Genomic DNA, 21,806 nt, shown 5'->3' on the forward strand with positions numbered 1-21,806 from the left:
ATCGTGTTCTTTTTACCACGTGTATATCCTCAAGATGCCATACCAAAATCATGCAAAATATCTAGCAACATTCATCAGAAATGGCTATAGCAGAATGCAGCCTAGGAAAGTCCCTAAGCCAAATCCCCCTGCAATTTCACTGCTGCTTGGATACCTTTCTGATGCCTCTGTGGAAGGCTGACAGCTTTCCTCTTGAAAACGGGCGTCAGTGGGACCAAGGCTGTTGCTTGTGGTTCCATTTTGGCAGCATCCTTCTCCCACACCTCTGCCATGCAGTACTGGCATGCCAAAGCTGCTCTCCCTTCTGTTGTGAAGGCCTATAAAACCACGGCACAAAGCAGAGAATTATCAGTACAGCTTGTTTAGAAGGCACAGTGAATATACACAGCCCTATTTTACAGATAGCTTGCATCTGCTTATTTCATCCTAGCCTCCATTTCTAGTACAAACCAGATCTGCTCCCTACTTCTGTTTCTGGCCTCAAGAAATAAATGTTTGCTGTTTGGTTCCAGACCAGAAGAGCTCTCTTCATTGCCACCAAGCTCTAGTTGGACCATCTTCCCAACACTAATACCACAACATTTGTCTTTCCTTGACAAGCCAAGGTTTCAAGAAACTTCTCTGCTCCATATTTATTTCATCTTTGTTCTCCTCAAACTAATTTTCCTCTAAGACAGCTTTTAAATATCCTTTCTTCCTTTGATTGCCATTTGGAGAAATGACTCTTCCACCCTGTTTTCATACTTCTCTTTATAGATGTCACTTCTCTAAGATATCTGGAAGGACTTTCTCTTCTATTAATAAGTATAAAACACAACTTTACTACACTGGCCTCAGTAAGACCAGTGATGGTGTCAATCCATCTATGAGAGGAAAGGTAGTTTCCAAGATGTTCTTCATTACAGTTTAGGGGCAGTTAAAATGACTACCCTAATGTAGAGATTACTACAGAAGGGGTGAGTCAAAAGCAAAACAACCAAAGCAAAAACTAGGAAAGTTCAGAAACAAAGGGAGATATGCAATTGAAAATTCATTAAAACATAAAGGAAAGGAGAAGAAATGCAGCTAACAAATTTTGAGCTATGTGTTAAATACTCCACAAGCCCTTTAACTTTTATTATCTCATTTAATCTGTACAAAACTATAAGCGTACACTTGTTAGACACTAATGCTTACAGAAATTAAATAACTGCCGGGTGTGGGTGTAGCTTAGAGGTTGAGTTCTTGCCTAGCTTGCAAAAGGCTCTGGGTTCAATCTGTAGCACCACCAAAAAAGAAAAAGAAAAAAGTAAATAATTTATAAATAAACAGTCAATAGGAAAACCAGAGATCTGAATCCAGGTCTATATGGCTCTGCTTCAACAATGGCTACAACAAATAACTAGCATAAGCAAAAGGGAGATTCACTGAAAAACACATATTGAGAGATTAAGAATTGAGACTATCTGGGAAAACCAGGAGCAGAAGCCATTTGTTGGCAGATAGGACTTCTTGCAGATGAACTAGTATTTTAAGACACCTCTAGGAACCTCACCACAGGTAAACACCATGGACTACCTACCACTACCCCACTCAGATGTCAGATGGAGCCACAGTCTGTCTTCCTCAGCTTACTTGCAGTTTCTGCTTCCCCAAAACTTTAGCCAATGCAAGGTCTCTTCAGCTCCCCTTTACCTTTAGTTTCAACTCTCATCTTTCATGTTTCTTAGTTCTAAATCCCAAGAGAAAACCTGACCCAATCAGCTTGGGCTTTCTAATTACCATTTCCTCTGCCTGAGAATGGTGAGTCAATATTTAGAACTCAGCTCACTTTCTCTCCCTGTTTGACCATACTACACAGCCACCACCCACCCCTCAAACATATGCTGTTTTGTTTTGGTACCAGGGATTGAACCCGGTAGCACTGAACCACTGAGGCACATCCCCAGCCCTTTTTTATATTTTATTTTGAGATAGGGTTTTGCTAAGTTACTTGGGGCCTTGCCAAGTTGCTGAGGCTGGCTTTGAACCTGCTCCTGCCTCAGCCTCCCATGTCTCTGGGATTATAGGTGTTCACTACCATGCCCAGCTGCTGCCTTATTTTAAGTTGCTCTTTTATCACATTACCTTGTATTTAATTTCTTCAGCTTTTAGCATTATCTGAACTTATTTTATTTACTGTTCTTCCCCACTGGAATATAAGCTACTCAAGAGGAACCTTGTCTATTTTGTTCTTCCCTTCCCACAGGACTCAAAATGAGGTGCTTCAGCTTGCAGGAATTCAATAAAATTGTGATGAATAAATAAACAGACATGGGGACTGGTTTATGTTCATCAGAAGTATGAATAGAGAAGTCCCATAACTTGAATATCTAGTCCAAGGGCTACTGCTTTAAGGGCTTAATCTATTTTCATATAACCTCATGACAATCTACTATATTAAGTACTTTTCTTGGCTCTATTTTATAGACAAGAAATTGGCACTCAGAACTAAGTGACCTGCTCAAGTTCACTCAGCACATGGTTAACTCGGCAACCAACTCTTTCTGCCACACCTCAAGTCCTTGAGCTTTGTATTTCCTAACTTCTCCTCCCACCCAGATAAGCAGGATGAAAAAGAAAGACTAGGTTACTAAACTTTAGAATGACAACATGAAACAATACAGAACAAAAGTGATCATTATTTCACTTCCTTGTGGGTGGTAATTATGGATCTCATTATTCCAGACGCAGCACAAGTTAATCACAGTTAAAGAACAGTTTAGATAAATCTGAGAATAATGGATTCACTAAGCACTACTGAGGACATCTGTTATCATTTTTTCAGACCTTTCAGGTGGGCTGTGTGGGGTACAACCATGAACTGCCACCCAAGTTCTCCCTGGAGTTTCCCACCAGTGAAAAGACACACAATAAGCAGGCAAATCTAATGCTTATTAAGTGAGGTTAAGATTTGTGAAAGCACTTCAAGTACACATTATTTCTGACTGTGTTCACTTCTTCCAGTCTTCAATTATCACTCATTATTTACTGAGTATAAACTATTGCTACTGACTAAACTGTCTCCACCACCACCAAATTCATGTATTGAAGGCCTAACTAACCCTCAATGGGATTGCATTTGGAGACAAGATTTTTAGAAGGTAATTAAGGTTAAATAAAGTCCAAAGGATAGGGTCCCAATCTGGTAGGACAGGTGGCCTCAGAAAGAGAGAAAAAAAAGTGTCATCTCTCTTCACCAAGTAAGGATGCACCAAGAAGGTTGCTCTAATACAAGCTGGAAGAGCCCTCACTAGGTACTGGCCAACAAAACCACCTTGGACTCCAGGCCTGAAGAAAATAAATTTTGGGGTGAGAAAGATGGTGGAATGGAATGGACATCATTACCCTAAGTATATGTATGATTGCACAAATCATGTGACTCTATTTCGTGTATAACCAGAGAAATGAAAAAGTTGTACTCCATTTGGTACAATGAATCAAAATGCATTCTGCTGTCAAGTGTAACTAATTAGAATAAAAAAAAATGGGGGGCACTGGAGGCCCAATGACTCAGGAGGAGGCAGAGGCAGGATGATTAAAGGTTCCAGGTTAACCTCAGCAACTAAGGAGACCGTATGTCAAAATAAAACCGGTTATAGATGTGGCTCAGTGATAGGGTGTCCCTGAGTTCAAAAGGGGGTGGGGAGAAAAAGAAATGTTGTCTAAGCCACCCAGTCTATGGTATTTTTTTAATGCAGCCTGAACCATGTTTCATGTACTATATTATTCCATACTATTGTTGTGCTCCTAAATGCTTTAACTTCACACGCCTGCAAAACACCACAGCCAGAAGAGAAAAGCTTGTCTGCACCTGCTGTTAACAAAACTACATCATGCCACAGAGCTGCAAAGCTCCCACTGCTGGAGAGACGGCATGGTCCACATTCTCACCTTGCTCTGGCCTTTTGTCCCCTCCCCTCTCCATCCTCAAGGTTCTCACACTAGGTGGGATCCAGCCAGCTATCTGTTAGTATTCACTTCCACTTTTATGACACTTTCACCCACAATTCGTCAATTGCATTCATCCCAGCCCTCTTTGTTGGACCCTGCTCCACTCGAAGCATAGGCTCTGGGGTCATATTGCAAAGTTTGGGATCCCAGCCCTACCTTTGCTGAAATTAATCTAAGCCTCACTTTCCTCACAGAAAAAGAGGTAATAGCGCACACTTACAGTGTAGCGACCATAAACTATGAAAAGCAGTACAGCTGCGCCAAATTAAACACGTGCTGGCTATTATCTTTATCCCTACCCACCCCGCCTTCCCGGTACCCTCGCATTGGTTTCTCGCCCATCAATCACTGGCTCCTCCTCCTCCGCTTCCGGATCGTTTCCCGCGCCCCCGCCCAGATAGAAGACCCATTACTGCACACAGCTCCACACTAACTTCTCTCCAAGGCGACCCTTTCTCAACTCCTTTCTTCTCGCTCTCAGTCTGTTACCGTGCAACTTTACGCTCACCCGCACGGCAAGGCTGTGTCACCTAGGCTAGGCAGGCGATGAATCAGAAAGGTCAGTTGCTGAATTTGAATCGCCGCGCTGCTGGGTCTTGATCAATGCCCGCGGGGAGCAGAGCTGGCCGTGTTACTACGCCCCCGCGCCTCTGCGCCTGCGCACTCCTGAGCGCGCGCGCGTGCCCTGGGACGCCGAGATCTGGGGGCGTGGGTTTGTGGCATTGCGCTTGCGCAGCTGCAGGAGCGCCCGAATTTTTTTCTGGCGCTTGGCTGGACTAGCGTTCCCATATTTGGAGGCTGTGGTGGTGGTTTAGTGCCTGCCTCTCTTAACTTTTCCGATAGGTACCGGGTGTTTGGTTGAGCCTCTGCCCATTAACGCCAAATGTACCAGGCTCTCGGCAGTGGTTGATTTGATTAAACTGGCTTATATTTTACCATTTACCAAACATCCCAGGATCGAGGCGCTGCACTCGAGAATCCTGCATTCTGGTCCCGGCTTTTGTCAGCTCATAGCATGGCTGGAGTTTCGTTATTTTGCCTCTAAAGCGGAGGAACCCTGCCCTGCCACCTCCACAGAGTTGTGTGGCATCTTCAGCCTCAGAAGATGAATGAGTGTAAGTGAAAGAGCTCTGGTGATGAAGTTCCTTGGAATTGTTGCTACTCGGTGCTGGGCACCGCCCTGCAGGGGTGGAGGAAGCTAGGACCCAACCCTGTTTTTGAAGCCAGAGTTAGGCAGTGAGTATAGACAGGTAAATCGACTCAGATCAGATGAAGGAGGCCAATTTTGAGTGAGTCTGCTTCTCTAATGTTCAAACTTAAACATGTGAGGAAGCAAAAGATAACCGGCTCATCTTCAAATTAGGACAAGACACATCCTTTCATCTCCCTGGTTTTCCTTTTTTTAATGGGGAATTGGGCTAGATGATTCTTAACTTTTCTAAATGCATGATAATATAAAACAAGCCGAAGCCCTTTATGCTAGCGGTCCCAGAAATTGGTGTGACTTCCTGACAGGGCAGAAATGTCAGGAAGGGCTGCTGGAACCTGAAGGAAGATCTTATGAGGAGTGAAGTGAAACCAGTGATCTGAGTCGTGTAGAAGCTGGGAGGTGGGGATATACAAAAGGTGTTGCTAGTGTCAGTTTTTGTCATCTGCTTCCATCTATCACTGACAGGGAGAGTTTGGTGAGGGCAAGGAACTTATACCTTTCAGGGTCATGGAATGTGGCTCACAAAAACCCTGAAAAGGTCTTTAAAGTTTAAACTTTAAAATTTATGTAAATGTTAGATTCTATCCTATGCTGTTTATTTTAGCATAAAATATTTTTGAAGTAATTGTCTAGTCAATTGACACTTGAATAAGATACACTAGATTCTACCCATTGTTTCAAATATCTCCCCTTTCCATCTCGCCACACACACCCATGTATGAATCTTCCAGTTAAGGAGCAACTATTGGGCCAGATGTGGTGGCACATGCCTGTAATCCCACCTATTTCGGAGTCTGAGGATGGCAGATTCCAGGCCAGCCTGGGCAACTTAGCAATACCCTGCCTCAAAATAAAAAAGGGGTTGGGGGTATAGCTCAGCAGTATAGTGCTTGCCTATAGCATGCCAGTACTTTAAAAAATATATTTTGGACATGATTAGAACATGAAATTCAGTAGGAGTCTGGTTGGACAAGGCGCTAAACATTCCCACTGTAAGCAATTTTCAAGTCACTGAAGAGTTTTGAAGAGAGGAGTGAAATGGAAAAAGCAATGTTTGGAGATATTAAGCCAGAAGTAACATGAAGGATGGTTTTGCAGGAAAAAATACCAGAAGCAACATGAAGGATGGTTTTGCAGGAAAAAATACCAGAAGCAACATGAAGGATGGTTTTGCAGGAAAAAAGACCAGAAGCAGGAAAACGGTTAGTTATATAGTAAACCATACAATGTCATAGAAACTTAGACCTCAAAAGAGTGGCATCCAGAAGAGAGAGGATCAAGGCAGTTAATACTTGGCTGTAGACTTGGATTGGTCCCTCTCTTCTCCCTTCACTTTTTTTTTTTTTTTTAATTAAGAGAGCTATAGTTCTAGCATTAGATCCTGGGCTTTGTTTCAAAAGTAAAATCAGAAGTTACCCCTATGGGGACCACCATAGGGTTAAGTAACCTGAAATGATGCCATTCATTAAATTAATTCAAAGACTTTCTTAAACTCCTCTCAAAACTCAGGGTTAGAAAGAAAAATGTACAAATATTCTCTGTATAGCTCCACAGTGAGAACTATTTAAATCCATCATGTATTAATCTCTGCATTTACTGCTAGTATCTCAGACCTAAATAGTGTGCATTTTTTTGTCAACTAGCTAGCATTTTTTATCTTTTTTCTCATTACATTTTTGTTCTGTTTGTTTACTTACTAACTTTAAATACATGCTCTAGTAAAATCAGATTCAGATCCCTAATACACTATTAACTACCTGGATGACTTATAAAATAGAGATAATAGAATCTACCTTAAAGGATTCCTGTGATAAAGAAAATCCATAAAAAGCTTAACACATTGCATGCCATATGGTAAAAGCTCAATAATGTTAGCTGTGACTAATATTGAGTTTGGTTTTATTTTATTGTACTTAAAGATTTCTTGGATCCTCTTTTAGATAAAGCTATAATATAAATATAAGTGAATAAAAGCTAATAATACATAAAGTTTTTTTTTTAAACTACAGTACGTTAACAGTCTTGCCCCCCCCCTTTTTTTTAAGAGAGAGAGAAAGAAAGAGAATTTTTTATTTTTTATTTTTTTAGTTATCGGAGGACACAACATCTTTGTTTGTATGTGGTGCTGAGAATCGAACCCGGGCCGCACGCATGCCAGGCGAGCGTGCTACCGCTTGAGCCACATCCCCAGCTCTAATAATACATAAAGTTGATCCTCACTATAAATAAATCTCAACTTTGGGATTTAGGTCTTCCTAAATGGCAAAGAAAGACGTCAAGAGTGATAGTGCATTCTGAAAGGGAATATGAATATCCTATTGTTGAATATTTAAGGTTTTATATATATAGTTTGATAGATACACATTAGTAGGGACAAGGGGGTCATCAATGTTACATGAATATCTCAAGGGCATCTTATTTCAGGGTCTAGCCTAGATTTGGCATATATTCATTCAAATATTACCTGAGTATCAGTCCAAAACTCAATTTTCTTAGTAAACTCAGAAAGTATCAGGGGGTTAGTAGGAGAGGAGGGAGGGAGAAAGTGCTGGGGAGTGTCGTTGGCCCAATTATATTGTTATAATATGTGCAGGTCCTAATATATAACAACAAATCCCACCATTATGTACAACTATAATGTACTGATTTTAAAATGTGGAGAAAGAAAGTATCAGGATCACTACAAATGTATGGTTGCTAAATTTACATCCATGCCAATGGACTCATCTAAAGGAGCTATTTCCAGTGAGCATAAGCTAATTTCTTCTTTGTGTTTGGGAAACCAGATGTGAATTGGAAGGTTGCTTAGTGAGCATAGAATCAGAACAAGGAAACCACAGGAATTTGAGTGAGACATGCTGCCTAGGTGCTAGGAAAGTCCCATGAAATGTGCCTGTTCTGTAAGAAAAAATACTCCCTAGAGACCAAATTTCTCTTATCCTCGAGTTCCCATGTGCTCCGTCCCATGTGCAGTTCCAGATGTGCCCATTAATAATTGTTTCTCTGAACCCTAGTTATTTAAGAATATCTCATGGGAGTCAAATATGCCACTTCACCTTACACCTGCATGGTCAGATCTTCTTATATGGCCACACCTACCTGTAAGGAAGAATAGGACATATATTCTTTATTCTAGGCAGCCAATTGCATGGTTACAAAAAGGAAGAATGGATATTGGGGGGAAATATCACAAGAGGTATTACAAATACCATTTTGTCAATGGGAAATTAGGCCTAAGAAAGTTAAGCACAAAGCTTTGAAGTAGCAAAAAAGAACCAGTCAAGCTTAGTGTTTGCTGGAATGGAAAAGAGAAGCTGCTACTAACCAGCTGCTACTGATTTTTCCATCCGCCAAGTCTCACAAGATAGTATCTGTAGTAGCTCACACGATCTGAAAACATGCTAGAGAGGGAATTCTGATCTTTCATCTAAGTTGCCATTTATACAAGGAATTTAGAAAATCTTGAAACCAATTTGACATTTTTCTTTTAATGCTTGTCATTGTTTACTTCCCATTTGGCAGTTGCAAAGAGGTGTTTCTCTCTGGGGCTTTGATGCCAAAGCTTTGAAGAAGTACAGGAAACCTGGGACGTCACATATTCGCCCACTTTTTTGAGGGTAGTGCTGACGATCAACTGAACATGTTGCCTGGGATCACTCTTCATACATTCAAAAGCCAAAACCAGAAGAAGGTCAAATCACACGTGGGATTCCAAAAGACCATCTACCCAATCCCACTCATGCCAGGGCATTAATGTACAACTCCATTTAGAATCATCCATGTCATTGTAAGAGGAATACTTGTTTCACTGTAGAAAATATTTAAAACAAATTGTATTTTAATAGAGGAAAGGAAAGCTGGGTAAAACAGGGCACCCCTATAGTTCTGGCTACTCAGGGGGCTAAGGCAAGAGACTTTTAAGCCCATGAATTCCTGGCCAGTCTTGGCAACAGAGTGAGAACCCTAATCAAAAAAATAAATAAAATAAAAATTTAAAAAATAGAAGAAAGAAAAATCACTTGCCTCCAGACATAACACTATCAATATTTTGGTACCTATCCTTGCAGTGTTTTTTTAAATAATTGATACAGACAGTTATTTTACAAAATTGGATTAATAGTTTTTCTTCCCATAAAATATTCCTCTATGCAGAGTAATATCTAATCATATTATTCTATCATAATTTTTATGAATCCCTAATATTACATAATTCAATTGTCTGCAATTTTTTACTGTTATAAATAATAATTATTCACTCATTCAACATCTACTTAATGAGTTCTTACTAATACCAATCACTGTACTAAGTTCTGTGGATACACTAGTAAACAAGAAAGCCCTTCACGAAGTTAATGTTCTACGAGGGGAAAGACACTGAATAAGTAAACACAAATAAATACAAAAAATAAAGCTGAAGTAATGGGAGAGAATGACTGGGAAGGACACAGCCAGTCAGGGAATGCTTCTCTGAGAAGGTAGCATTTCAGCAAAGAGCTAAAGGAGAGCCAGCCACATGAAGAGTGAATGCAGAAGTATTCCTGATAGCATGTGGGCAGTGGGCAGTTCATGTTGTAGATAGTCACAGTGTGGTGGCAGCTTCTGGAGGACAAGGGAATGATGTAGGCTAGGGTGGAGAGACAGCCAGAAGCCAGATCATACAGGGACTAGACTTTGACACTAAGAGCAGAGGGAAGCTGTCGAAGGTTTTTAAGGAAGATGACATGATTCAACGTACATGTTTTAGAGAGACTCTGGCTGCCATGTGGAGAATAGTGTAGAAATAAAGAAGGGGATGTTGGCAGTTGATAAAGTGGTCCAGTTAGGGAATGGTGGGGCCTTCAGATGAAAACAGTGGATGGAGACAGGAAATTCCTTAGCATGAAAAGGATAAGGACAATAGGAAGAATCTTGGATCAGTAAAACTCAGTGGTAGGCCTTCAAACCCATCAAAGTCTACTGCATCATGTTGATTTCATCTTTACCTAGAACAGAAGAAAAGAACTGGGCTTAAACTGTAACAGAAAAGATGTAAGTCATTCAAAAAAGCATTTTTTACCACTATAAGTACTTGGCACCATGTATGCATGTAAGTGTAGCTAGAACTACCTTCCTTGAGAAAAGGGTCCTCCTGTTTAGGTGATGTGAGCAGTTGTTGCTGGAATCTGTGTGTGATAAGACAGTCAGGGTCTCTGATGGAATGAGGGATCTGAATTTCTATCCTGAATATACTTCCCCTGAGATGCCTGGTGGGCTAGGAATAGGGGTCTACTACAGAGCAGAGAACTCAGTTGTAAAAACCAAAGGATCCTTAAAGGAGGAAACCATGTTCCCAAATGCCCCTTTCCATTCCTCAAAACCTAATCAATTTAAGGGAACAATGAGTGTGAGTTGGGATGGAATATTCAGCTACATATTATCTTAAAGGATACTGGCTTTCTCTCCTATGTGCTGGGAATGAAGGAAGTTAATATTATCTATAGATAGCTGCCCTCTGGATGAGTGCCAAGTTCCTTAGGTGTGCTGGTTGCACAGTGGGACAAAGCAAGCTAAGCCAATGCTGCTTCTGTAACCTAACCTAGAAAAACCCCTCCTTGTGGTAACTGCTTCAGATCAGAGAACTATGGAGAGGGAAGTGCTCATTCCAAGTGGCCACCCCTAGACAAAATATTCTGTGGGGCAGGGGGTGCTATATTCTAGCAAAGCTCCAGATGCATCTGTGTGAAACAGAGATGCACTCATCCAGCATGTTGTCACTGGACCTTCTGGTGAAACACCTGTCCAGCCTGTTGCCATTGAACTTCTTCCATAAACACTTCTTGATAAAACTTATATCTCATATCCCATCTCTAGGTGTCTTCTTTGGTCTCTCAGCAACTTGTCCCACTGCCCTAACGTGACTGGACTGTGACATAACAAGAAGGCATCAGAGGTACATGTTGGAGCCAGACTTACAGTTTAGGGTTAGAGGCAAAGAGGACAGATTCTACCCCAAGTTATGTGTTCTTGAAATAGCATGGCGGCTCTCTGAGATACAACCAAGAAATCTGTGTTTCTGGGACCACACCTTCAAACCAACCTAACTAAACACTAGCCCCAGAAACCTTAATCAATTCAAAAAATGTATTGTGAGGCGTGCAACACGCCAAGCAAGGCTCAGTGCTTGACAAACATTTTAATACAATACTTAAAACTAGGGTTATAATCAGCCCTATAATCCTTATGTTGCAGATGAGGAAACTGAGGCACAGAGATTCAAAAACTTACCCAAATCTGCATGACTAGTTCCTCATAGAGACAGGATTTAATACTGGTCTGGTTGATATGGGGGCCCATGATTTTCATCAAACCACTGACTTTATGGGAAGGATCCTTACAGGTCATTTAGTTGAATACTTTATTCTCTAGATACAGAGATGTGCACAAACCATAATGGAATCAAAGATTTGTCCACCTCCACTTGTCTGCTTGCTTTTCTTCTGAGGTATTACATTCAAAAGCAGCACATCCCAAATATCTTCTTTCAGCAGACGCTGAGGTTCTCTAACTAGGTTCAAACCAGAAGGCAAACATCTGAGAATAAGCATTTCAACACTAAAACAGCAACACAAACCTGAGGAAACTCAAATATACACACAAAGTCTCAAATACAAAAGCACTTAGGCTGGGTGTGGTGGCACATGCCTGTAATCCCAGCTCAGGAGGCTGAGGCAGGAGGATCTGAATTCAAAGCCAGCCTCAGCAAAAGTGAGTTGCTAAGCAAATCAGTGAGACCCAACTAAACACTCAGGGTCACTCCTGGTGAACTGGGCTGCACAAAATAATCAGAGACAGAGAAGTACCTTTTTCTTTGGGTGCTGTGGTGGCTCCTCTGACTTAAGGGTCTGTGGAAAGAGAGCCAGGAGCAGGTGATGTGCTGAATCCTTTTATTGGGAAGAAGCCATTCAAATGAGGCAAGGGGTCAGGTTTCAGGGGCTTAGGTTTAGCTTCATGATGTCTGCTGTCAGCTGATTGATTGACACCTAGGAAGGCCATGCCCAAAGGCAGAGCAAGAGAAGGGGACACACAAAGTGAGTTTCCATGGAACATTCTATCCCAAATAGGGCAAAGGAGTAGGATTACAAAGGAAACGGTGTAACTCAACCCTAGGGGCATGCCCCACAAAGAGAACCTCCTTGCTATCCAAGTGGGGTGGGGAGGGGATGGGGGGGAGACTGAGTCAGGAGTCATGGCACTACTACGCCAGATTACAGTGATCATTCAGATCCCCATAGTGCATCAGGACTGGAAGGCATGGTCACTCAGTGTGGCTCCCCACACCTGTCTCTAAATAAAATACAAAATAGGGCTGGGGATGTGGCTCAGTGATCAAGTGCCCCTGAATTCAAGCCCCGGTACCAAAACAAAACATTTAGAAGCATGATCTATAACAGCAAACATTTTTGAAATTTTGTCTGTGCATCAAAGGAAGGAGATTGTGGCACACAGTGAAGGAAGCACAGAACAAATCACTGGGAAATCATTTCCATCTAGTTGAAGAATGAGTTAAACAGCCTTGCCAACCATTACAAACATTCCCAGCCTTCTTTCCCTCTCAGAGGAATGAAGAACTGCTTTTAATGGAGCTCCTATGCTAAAAGCAAAATCTGCAATCTTTACCATTGCTGAAGACCCAGCACAGTTCCCGCCCCACTGCTGGTCTCTAATCTTATCTCCAGCTCTTTTGCTTATTCCTTGTCAAACAGAGAGACTCTCTGTTCCTCTAATATGCCAAGTGCTCTTCTCTCAGGTTGATTCCCTCACTTCCTTCAGACCCCCTGTCAGGGAAGCCAACTACACTGCCTCCCTCTGACACTTCTTATCCCCTTCTCTGGCTCAAAATTCTCCATGGTGCTTATCTAATGTATACATGGGTATTTAGGGCCTGTTCCCTCTGGCTGACTAGAATATACCCTGTGGGAGAGCAAGGATGTCAGTTTTATTCAGTGCATTGTGCCCAGCTTTAGAAGAGTGTTTGGCAAACAGTCGTTTTTCTATAATTAAAGAATTTGTAGAGAAAGCATGTATTAGCAGAAGGACATTCTATACTGTGACAGCTAGAGGCTAGGTAGGGCACAGGAAGGGGGATGACAGAGAGAGGTTATAATGGAGGAGTGAGTTCTGGTGCTCCACAGCACAGTGGACGGCTGTAGCTCACAATGGCCTATTATAATTTTATGGAGAACTAGAAGAGAGGAGCACAAAGGGTCCAAGCACAAAGTTATGATAAGGAGATGTAAATGCAAATTGCCCTGATTTGATCAGTACATATTGTATACATTTAAGGAACTATCAAAGTGTATCCCATAAATATGTATAATCATTACTTGTTAACCAAAAATTGTGAAAAAATGTTTGAAGAGATGGAAATGATTATACTATTCATCACAGATGTGTTGAATTACTATACCATATTCCATAAATCTGCATAGTTTAATAGTTTCATAATAAAAAAAGAAAAATCCAGTATGTTGTCATTTGTTTTACATATACTTTTTGTTATACTATTTCTTTTCTTTTTTTTATTTTTTATTTTGAGATAGGGTCTCACTAAAGCATGGAGGCAGGCCTCAAACTTGGAACCTCCTGCATCAGTCTCCTGAGTTGGTGGGATTACAGGTTATGTGCCACCATGCCCAGCTTTTCATATTTTTCTGTTTTCATTTTACACTGGCATCATGCAATCTTTCATCATATAATGCACATAAATTTTATATAGAAAGATTAAAACATTTGGGTATTGAAAACAGGTGTATCTGTTGATTATTGGAGCTATCATGGTTTTGAAAGGTGAGGTCAAATTTTTCTTTGCTAAACACCTGAAATATCAGCTCCTCTTTCTCCAAACCCCTGATTCCCATTCCCTACCTCTTTTGGGAGACCTTGGTACCAATTAAAGAGCATGGGTTCACAGAAAGAGTCCTAAATTGGAAATTCTTGTACTAATTCCTCCACGATTCACTTTCATGACTTTGGAGAAATGTTTCAGCCTCTGAAATTAGGAGGGTTATAAATTTGGGCTAGTAAATGCTTCTTTGTAGTACTCCTAACTACAGACAGAAGAGAATAAACTGGTAGCCTCAGGGGTCTGGCTGAGATGCCTCAAACTCCATATATTTTACAAACTTTTGGAACCTCTTTCATACATAGCTTTTATTCTTCTCTATAATATGTCCACCATAATTTTAATGCTTTAATTTTAAGAGCATCATTTAGAAATGCATACTAAAATACTTAGAGATGAAATAATATGAGATCTGAGATTTTATTCAAAATAATCCTGACAGGGAGAGGGTATAGGTAGAAACATAGAAAAAATAAGGTTGGCCTTTAATTGATACTTGGAGCTGAAGGATGGGTACATGGTAGTTCATCATAGTATTTTCCATAATTTTCTGTAGAAAACTAAAAAGAAAAAAATCTTAAAATATCCCGAGAGAAAATACAGATCAGCTACAAAGGACAAAATTTAGAATGACTTCAGCCTTCCCTACCCCAATCAAGGAAGCCCGAAAAATATGAATGTGGTATCTTCCAAGTGCTGAGAGATGGGGCTTAAGATATAGCTCAGTGGTGGAGCATTCACCTAGCATGCCAAAGGCCCTGGGTTCAATTTTCAGCACCACAAATAATAATAATAAATTCAAAGTGCTGAGAAAAAATAATTGTGGACCTAGACTTGTTTCACCAGTAATGCTTGCTGTATTTTATGAATGACCATAAGAATCCTTACAAATACCAAGAGAGCACACCATCTAGATATCAGCACCAAAGAAATGTATAGAAGAACACCACCAGGATGAAGAAAAATGGTCTCCAAAAGATAGAGAAGCAAAAAGGAAAGTGAGGAATACATGAAATTTAAAGTTTGTATAAAATAACAATCTTAGCATTTAAATTAGAGAGAGAGAGAGAGAGAGAAATTAAAATACTAACAAAATCCTGTAAGCTAGGTGCTATAGTTTGGGTCTTAAATGTCCTTCCAAAGCTGGCTTATTTGCCAGCTTGCAGTGGTATTGGGAAGTGTGGGAACCTTTAGGAGGTAGGGCCTTGTAGAGAGAATAAAGAGAAGTTAGGTCATTGGGTCGGGGCATGTCCTTGAATGGGATATTGGGATCCCAGTTTCCCCCTCTTTCTTTTTTTAAATTTTTTTTAAATTTTTTTAGTCAAACATGACAGCAGAATGTATTTTGACATATAATACATACATGGAATGTACATACATCAATCATATTGTCTATTCTATTCTGCTGCCCTTCCTATTCTCCCTACTCCTCCCCTCCTCTCCCATCCTTTCTCTCTATCCAATCTAATGTGACATACCTTTTTTTTCTTTTTCTCATTACAACATCATATATGTATTCTGTATAACAATAAGGTTCTCCTTCCATCTTCCGTGCAACTCCCCTTCTCCCTCTTTTTCCCTCCCACCTCTCTTCCCTATTTAGTGGTAGTCTTCTTCTCATGCTCTTCCTCCCTATCCCATTTTGAGTCACCCCCCTTATATCAGAGAAGACATTCAGCATTTGTTTTTTAGGGATTGGCTAACTTCACTCAACATAATCTGCTCTAATGCCATCCATTTGCCTGCAAATGCCATGATCTTGTTATTTTTTAGTGCTGAGTAATATTCCATTGTGTATAAATGCCACATTTTTTTAATCCATTCATCTATTGAAGGGCATCCCCCTCTTTCTTTATCTCTCTCTCTCCTTCCTGGCTATCATGAGATAAACAGTCTTCCTCTTTCACCAGCTCACTATGATATGTATGCCATAACAAGTCCAAAGCAACAAGGCCAAGAATTCAACAACTGAAATCTCTGAAACCATGACCCAAAATAAACCTTTACTGTTTATAAGTTGATTACCTCAGGTAATCACAGTAGTAGTCACAGCAAAGTGGAGCTGACCAATATATTAGGAAAAATAGTGATTGAAATTAAGGTCAAAATAGGAGAAAAGGTTAAAAAATGCTTTACTTAAAATTCTGTTAAGCTAAATATGCATGGCAAAGTCCATTTTTTGGTCTCTAACCTGGAGAAACATTTCAAAATGCATATAAGGAGACATATATAAGAAATATTCATGGAAACATTGTTTGAATAGCAAAAAAATTGGAAATAACTTAAATGTTCCTCTATATAAGAAATGATCAGTAAACTATAACATATCTATACTATGGATTGCTATGCATCAGTTAAAGGAATGCAGTAGCTCCATATATTCCAACATATTAAGTGGGGAAAAAAGCAAGTTGGAGAAACTATCCATATATATGTACATATACATATATACACACATATATATGTATCTGTGTATATGTCCGTACGTAGTACATAAAAATAGTATGCATATGTATATATGTATATGTACACTATATGTAATATATACACAGAAAAAGAATACAGGACTAGATAGGAAAGAGGCAGAAGAGGAGGGAGAGTAAGGAGACTGCCTGGAAGGTAAATGAAACTTTACCCTTATTGATAATGTTTATATTTTTTGTAAAGAGTCTGTATTTATGGATTTTTTTCTATAAATATAAATAATATTAAAATATATTAATGCAATAAAAAGGAACAAAACACTGCAAATTCTTTGTAGGCAGGAACAAAAGCACCTACAGCACAAAATCTATGTTCAGGGACTGCGAGAACATTAACAGCACTTCTTCCTTATTAGGAGGACAACAGATAACTTGTTTCTTCCTCCTACTTTTATCCCTTCCCTACGTTTCTATGCTATATTTATATGGTAAAAAAGTAAACCTTAAAATAATGAAACATGTTCTTTAAAAATTCCCATCTTACATTGGATCTTGTCCACCCCTAGTAGAACTTAGAATCCAGAAACAAGGCCCAGAGTCATCCTATCAGCTGCACATCATCCACATGTATGTGATTAGTGTTTATGCTCTCAGCCATTAGTCCTAAAGGCAGGTCAGATGTAAATTTCTTTTAGAATTCCAGGGCTTTTGGGTTGTCCCTTTCCACAGGCTTTGTTGTGAACAAAGACATCTGTAAGCCAATGCTAGCAAGGAATACATCTAAGAGATTCCTGGCAGACCAGATGTCAGTGTCTTATAAAAGAACAACCTCATAAGTGTCTGTGACCCCAAAATTATTGTCCACAGGTTAAAAGAAGAGCATGAGACCAAAACATTGAACTTCTTGGGGTCCCTACAACAACAGAAAGATTAATAAGGGTCATGAGGCAATTAATTTATAAAAATTAAATGTGCCCTGCCAATCAACATATGAAAAAAATTTAATCTAACTGCCAATAACTAACATTATTAATCAAAACAACAAGATAACTGTTTTTCACCTATCAAATTGGTGATGATTTAAAAAATATTACCCAGGGTTGACAAATGTCTATAGAAGGGGATATTCACATACAGTACTGGTGGGGGTAGAAAATAATTCAACCTTTATAGAAAGCAGTTTGGCAATAAATATCAAAATCCAAGAGCAGCTTTGTGCTTGTTTGGTGAGGACCTGGTACCGTGTGGGTGAAGCAGCAGCTGAGAAGACTACATTGTTTGGCACGATCTATGAAAAACCCAAGAAATAATCAAGACTGAGAACATTGATTATATTATATTCACTTGAAGTTGGTGGAGATGGATGGTTCTATGATACATCATTTAGTAAACTAATGAAAGCCTACTGTGAACAACAGGGTTTATCCACGAGGCTGATGAGATTCTGATTTGACCGGCAGTCAATCAATGAAACAGACACAGTTGCGCAGTTGGAAATGGAGGGGGAAGATACAATTGACACATTCCAGCAGCAGACAGGAGGCATCGACCAAAAAGGGAACCTGCTGCTTTACTCCAGAACACTGTTCTTACAGACCAAGAATATATTCGCCATTAGAAAACCAATTTGATCCCACCACATCCTGACTACTGTGGTAGAGCTTTCTCTATTCTTTCATTTTCCCCTTCCTCTTTCCTTTAACTGGTGTATGTGCACAAGTACATTGTGTTTTTTAAAACCAAATGGACAATGATGTTTTGGTTGACATCAAATGGAGACATGATGGGGGAAAATACTGGATCTGTGAAAATATCCCTTTCTCCATTAGTGGCATGTTCATTCAGCTTTATATTTATATCTTTATATTCCAGTAGGTTATTTTGCTCTCAGTGTTTTAACATAAAAAAGAAAACCCCAACAACATAAAAATCCTTGCATACCTTGTCCAATTGGAGAATTTTAATGGTTTACATTTATCCTTGTAAAACCAGACAATTTTATAGCTTTTTTGAATATAGCTTTTACATGTAGAATAATCTGCCTTTAATATTAATAATTTAATAATTATTGACCAGCAAAATCCTATTTAAGTACTACATGGAATGTGCCAAAAATATATTTAAATAGGTAGCTAAGCTTGGAAGAAAATAGGAGAAATCCCCAAGGGCAAAAAAAAAGTAGTAGTTGTCCCTGGGGAAGGAGAGCATTACTCATCTTAATAACCCTGGGGCCGGGGCTTCAATGTCTGTCCACTGGGATCCCCACCTTCAGGCAAGGCAGACAGTGACAGTGGGCCACAGATAGCCCTGCAGCGAATGCTCAAGGAAACAGCAAGGGAACCCAAAATGCTCAAAGAAAGAGGAGGAACCTTAAATTGGGATAAATTACTCTTAAAAAAAATTCTAGATAGTTTTCCCTTCAAGCATCTTCTTGTTTAATTCCAATAGAATTGGAATTAAAGTCAAAATCAGAACTCATAGTGTTGGCCACAAAGTACTGCTGCAGGAGGTGGCAGTGATTCTGGTAATGCTCTGAGCTTGGGGACTATGAATATAGGGAGTACAGGCAACTCTGGATGGCCAAAACGATGGGTGTTGGGGATATTGTAGTTCAACCTCAGGAATGAGTTGTTTCTCATACCCTACCTTTACCAAATAACATGCAGCAGGGTCTGTATCACACCAACAGAACAGGAAGTTTCTTGAACAGAGAGATAGGACAGTTCTCTAGGTATCTAATAACACCCAGGAAGAGCAGGGGGACCTCAGTCAAAGACTGGTTATTGGCGTATCCAACTAGCCACATATCCCTGGATTCTCCCCAGTAATTACTGAAATGATGTAGTAGGCACTGCTTTCTTGATAGTAATTTCTGGCATTTTTGTATGAGAGCCCAGTATAAAAGTGGGTTTCGTACAAAGATGCCAAAATCATTACCAAGACTCAGCACACATCTAGGAAAACCTAGACTGAAAAAGAAAAGAACCACATTTGAGAAACAAACAAAAGTCTGCATCCAATGATACTGGAATCTAGCATCAAATGACACAGCCAATAAGACAACCTGAACAAAACTTCAGGGAGAATATAATTGAATCCTCAGAAGGTTTAATATTTTAAAGTGCTTACAAATTCAAACATGGATATTATAAAATAAATCAATATAGACAAAGGAATGGCAGTATCCCCCAAAAGGTAATGTAATAATTATTGACCAGGAGAGAATAGCCATCAAACAAAAGTAAAAAATAAAGAGCCCCATTTTATTAAAAAAAAATAAATAAGTAGGTAAACATTCAACAATGGGTAGAATAGAATAACCTCAGCTAAAAAGGTGAATGTGTAAGAGAGGAGTCAGCCCAGGAATTCTTCCAAAGTAGACAAAGAAAAAAAACAAAAGAGGACAAATTAAACGAAAGAAAGAAAGAGAAGAAAATTTTATGGATGATAAACTAGGCATCTTTGCCTCACTGACTTGCCTCAATTCAAATGACTTGGCAAAAGGTCGAGCAGGACATGGCACGCAGATCTCAAGAACCCTGCACCCGCTCTTCCCATGTCACCAGGCTGCCATTCTGCTAATGATGACCACTTAACACTTCTTGTTTATTGTATAAATTCTGACTCAAAGTCCAGCAAAATCCCATTTAAGTACTACATAGAATGTGCCAAAAATATATTTAAATAGGTAGCTGAGCTTGGAAGAAAGTAGGAGAAATCTCCAAGGGCAAAAAAAAAGTAGTAGTTGTCCCTGGGGAAGGAGAACATTACTCATCTTAATAACCCCTGGGGCCAGGGCTTCAATGTCCACTGGGATCCCCACCTTCAGGCAAGGCAGACAGTGACAGTGGGCCACAGACAGCTCCAAAAGAAGCCCTGCAGTGAATGCTCAAGGAGACAGCAAGGGAACCCAAAATGCTCAAAGAAAGTGGAGGAATTCGCATTTCTCTTCTTCTTTCCAGGCTCTCCTGAAGTAACCTCTAAGCACACCCCTGAGTTCATAGAAGCCCAAACTCTGAAGAATGGGGAACCCCTATTCTAGTTCTCCCCTCTCTCTGCCCTCCTGCCACTTAGCACCAGATGTGGTACCATCACAGAAATGCCTACTACTGTGGGGTAACTAGAGTCTCAGCTTTCTGTCCACAGGGCTGGAGACAGGGAGTCCTGGGGAACTGTGAAGTGCCAGGAAGGTTGCACACCAGCAGCAGGTCAGGAAAGTGACCCTGAAAAGTCACTTATGAACTCCTGAGCTCACCATAACTCCCTAAACAGAAAACCATATCCTTTAAGAACTAAAATGTAGAATAGACTGGTGACTGGGGGCACAAACTCAATTGCAAAGGCTTTGAACTAGAACTGTTACTGAATCACAGGCTGGTCAGAATTGCAGCCTGAAGCTAAACAGGTCCATCACCTGCTAAAACAAAAGCATCAGAACTCTTTCATGGGAGCTTCAAAGTCTCATGATATCTATAATGTCCATGATATAGTCCCAAATCACTCATGATCACACAAGGAACTAGGAGTCTTTCAGTTCGCATGCATGTGGTCTTCAGCCCAATTGTGCTAGTGCAGGGGGACAGACTGCAGAAAGACCAACTAAAATATATATATATATAAAAAAAGTGTAGAAAACATAAGGGTTGTTGAAACTTGCCCATAGGGAAGGTCCAATGGCAATGAACTGGATAAGTCATGCCTCCATGCCTCACAGCACTTCACCATAAAGTCCAATGGTGGCTGGCTGGACAAGTAGCTCTTGTCCTTTCCACAATGTTCTGTTATGTGGGAGTTCATTTTCTGTGGCAGGGGAAAATGTTTTATATGTTGAGCTACACAAGCAGTGACTTCATTAGCAGTGACTTCATTAGCTTACTTTGTTCTGTTGTAGGACTAGCATTCCAACAAACTAGTTTCTACAGATAACACTGGTTTGCTGTAGTTTCCAGTAAGCCAGAGAGAGAGAGGACCAGTGTCCTTCAGTATTATACTTATCTGGATATTCCAGTCTGGGCCTACTTTCTTTGCTCCCTTGACTTGACTGAGCCATGGAGGATTGAAGTAACATATTCCAAGGCCAGATAGCTCCAAAGGGGAAGAGCCAGGATTCAAACTCAGGCCACCTAGCTCAGAGTCCATGCTCCTAAGTATACTGCTCTGCTTCCCACTTGTCTTCTGAGAGTCACTAGCAAGGAGGCCCTGGGCAGGATTATTAGATAAGGGACATTTTACCAGGACTGTCACATCCACTTTCTGTCCTTCTCTTAGTGACACAGCACATCCTCAGGTCTCTTTCAGTCCCTCCCTCTCTCTTGTGATT

General features: G+C 40.2%; 2 protein-coding genes and 1 long non-coding RNA gene across 24 annotated transcripts in view; 1 reads left to right on the plus strand and 2 right to left on the minus strand.

Annotated features, from left to right (window-relative positions):
• Window positions 1-4,529, minus strand: part of Ddx11 (DEAD/H-box helicase 11) — a 28,148-nt gene extending 23,619 nt beyond the window's left edge. For all 3 annotated transcript variants that reach the window (XR_007342098.1, XR_007342099.1, XM_015500807.2), the window contains exons 1-3: window positions 4,407-4,529; window positions 1,177-1,256; window positions 155-317 (exon numbers count right to left, since the gene is read on the minus strand). Coding sequence is in view for 1 of the 3 variants with exons in the window: in XM_015500807.2 (XP_015356293.1) it covers window positions 155-285 (131 nt within the window). In the remaining 2 variants the exon portion in view is untranslated. The remainder of the gene's footprint in view (window positions 1-154; window positions 318-1,176; window positions 1,257-4,406) is intronic.
• The window catches only part of Erc1 (ELKS/RAB6-interacting/CAST family member 1), a 1,605,700-nt gene that overhangs the window by 1,547,010 nt on the left and 36,884 nt on the right, over window positions 1-21,806 (minus strand). The gene's annotated exons all lie outside the window — the stretch shown is intronic.
• On the plus strand, window positions 4,395-5,088 carry LOC125611865. Its single transcript, XR_007342101.1, has 2 exons — window positions 4,395-4,531; window positions 4,928-5,088. It is a non-coding gene; the product is annotated as an uncharacterized LOC125611865 (long non-coding RNA).

The sequence above is a fragment of the Marmota marmota genome, unplaced genomic scaffold, assembly GCF_001458135.2.
Source record: "Marmota marmota marmota unplaced genomic scaffold, marMar, whole genome shotgun sequence".
In the NCBI taxonomy this organism is placed as follows: Eukaryota; Metazoa; Chordata; class Mammalia; order Rodentia; family Sciuridae; genus Marmota; species Marmota marmota.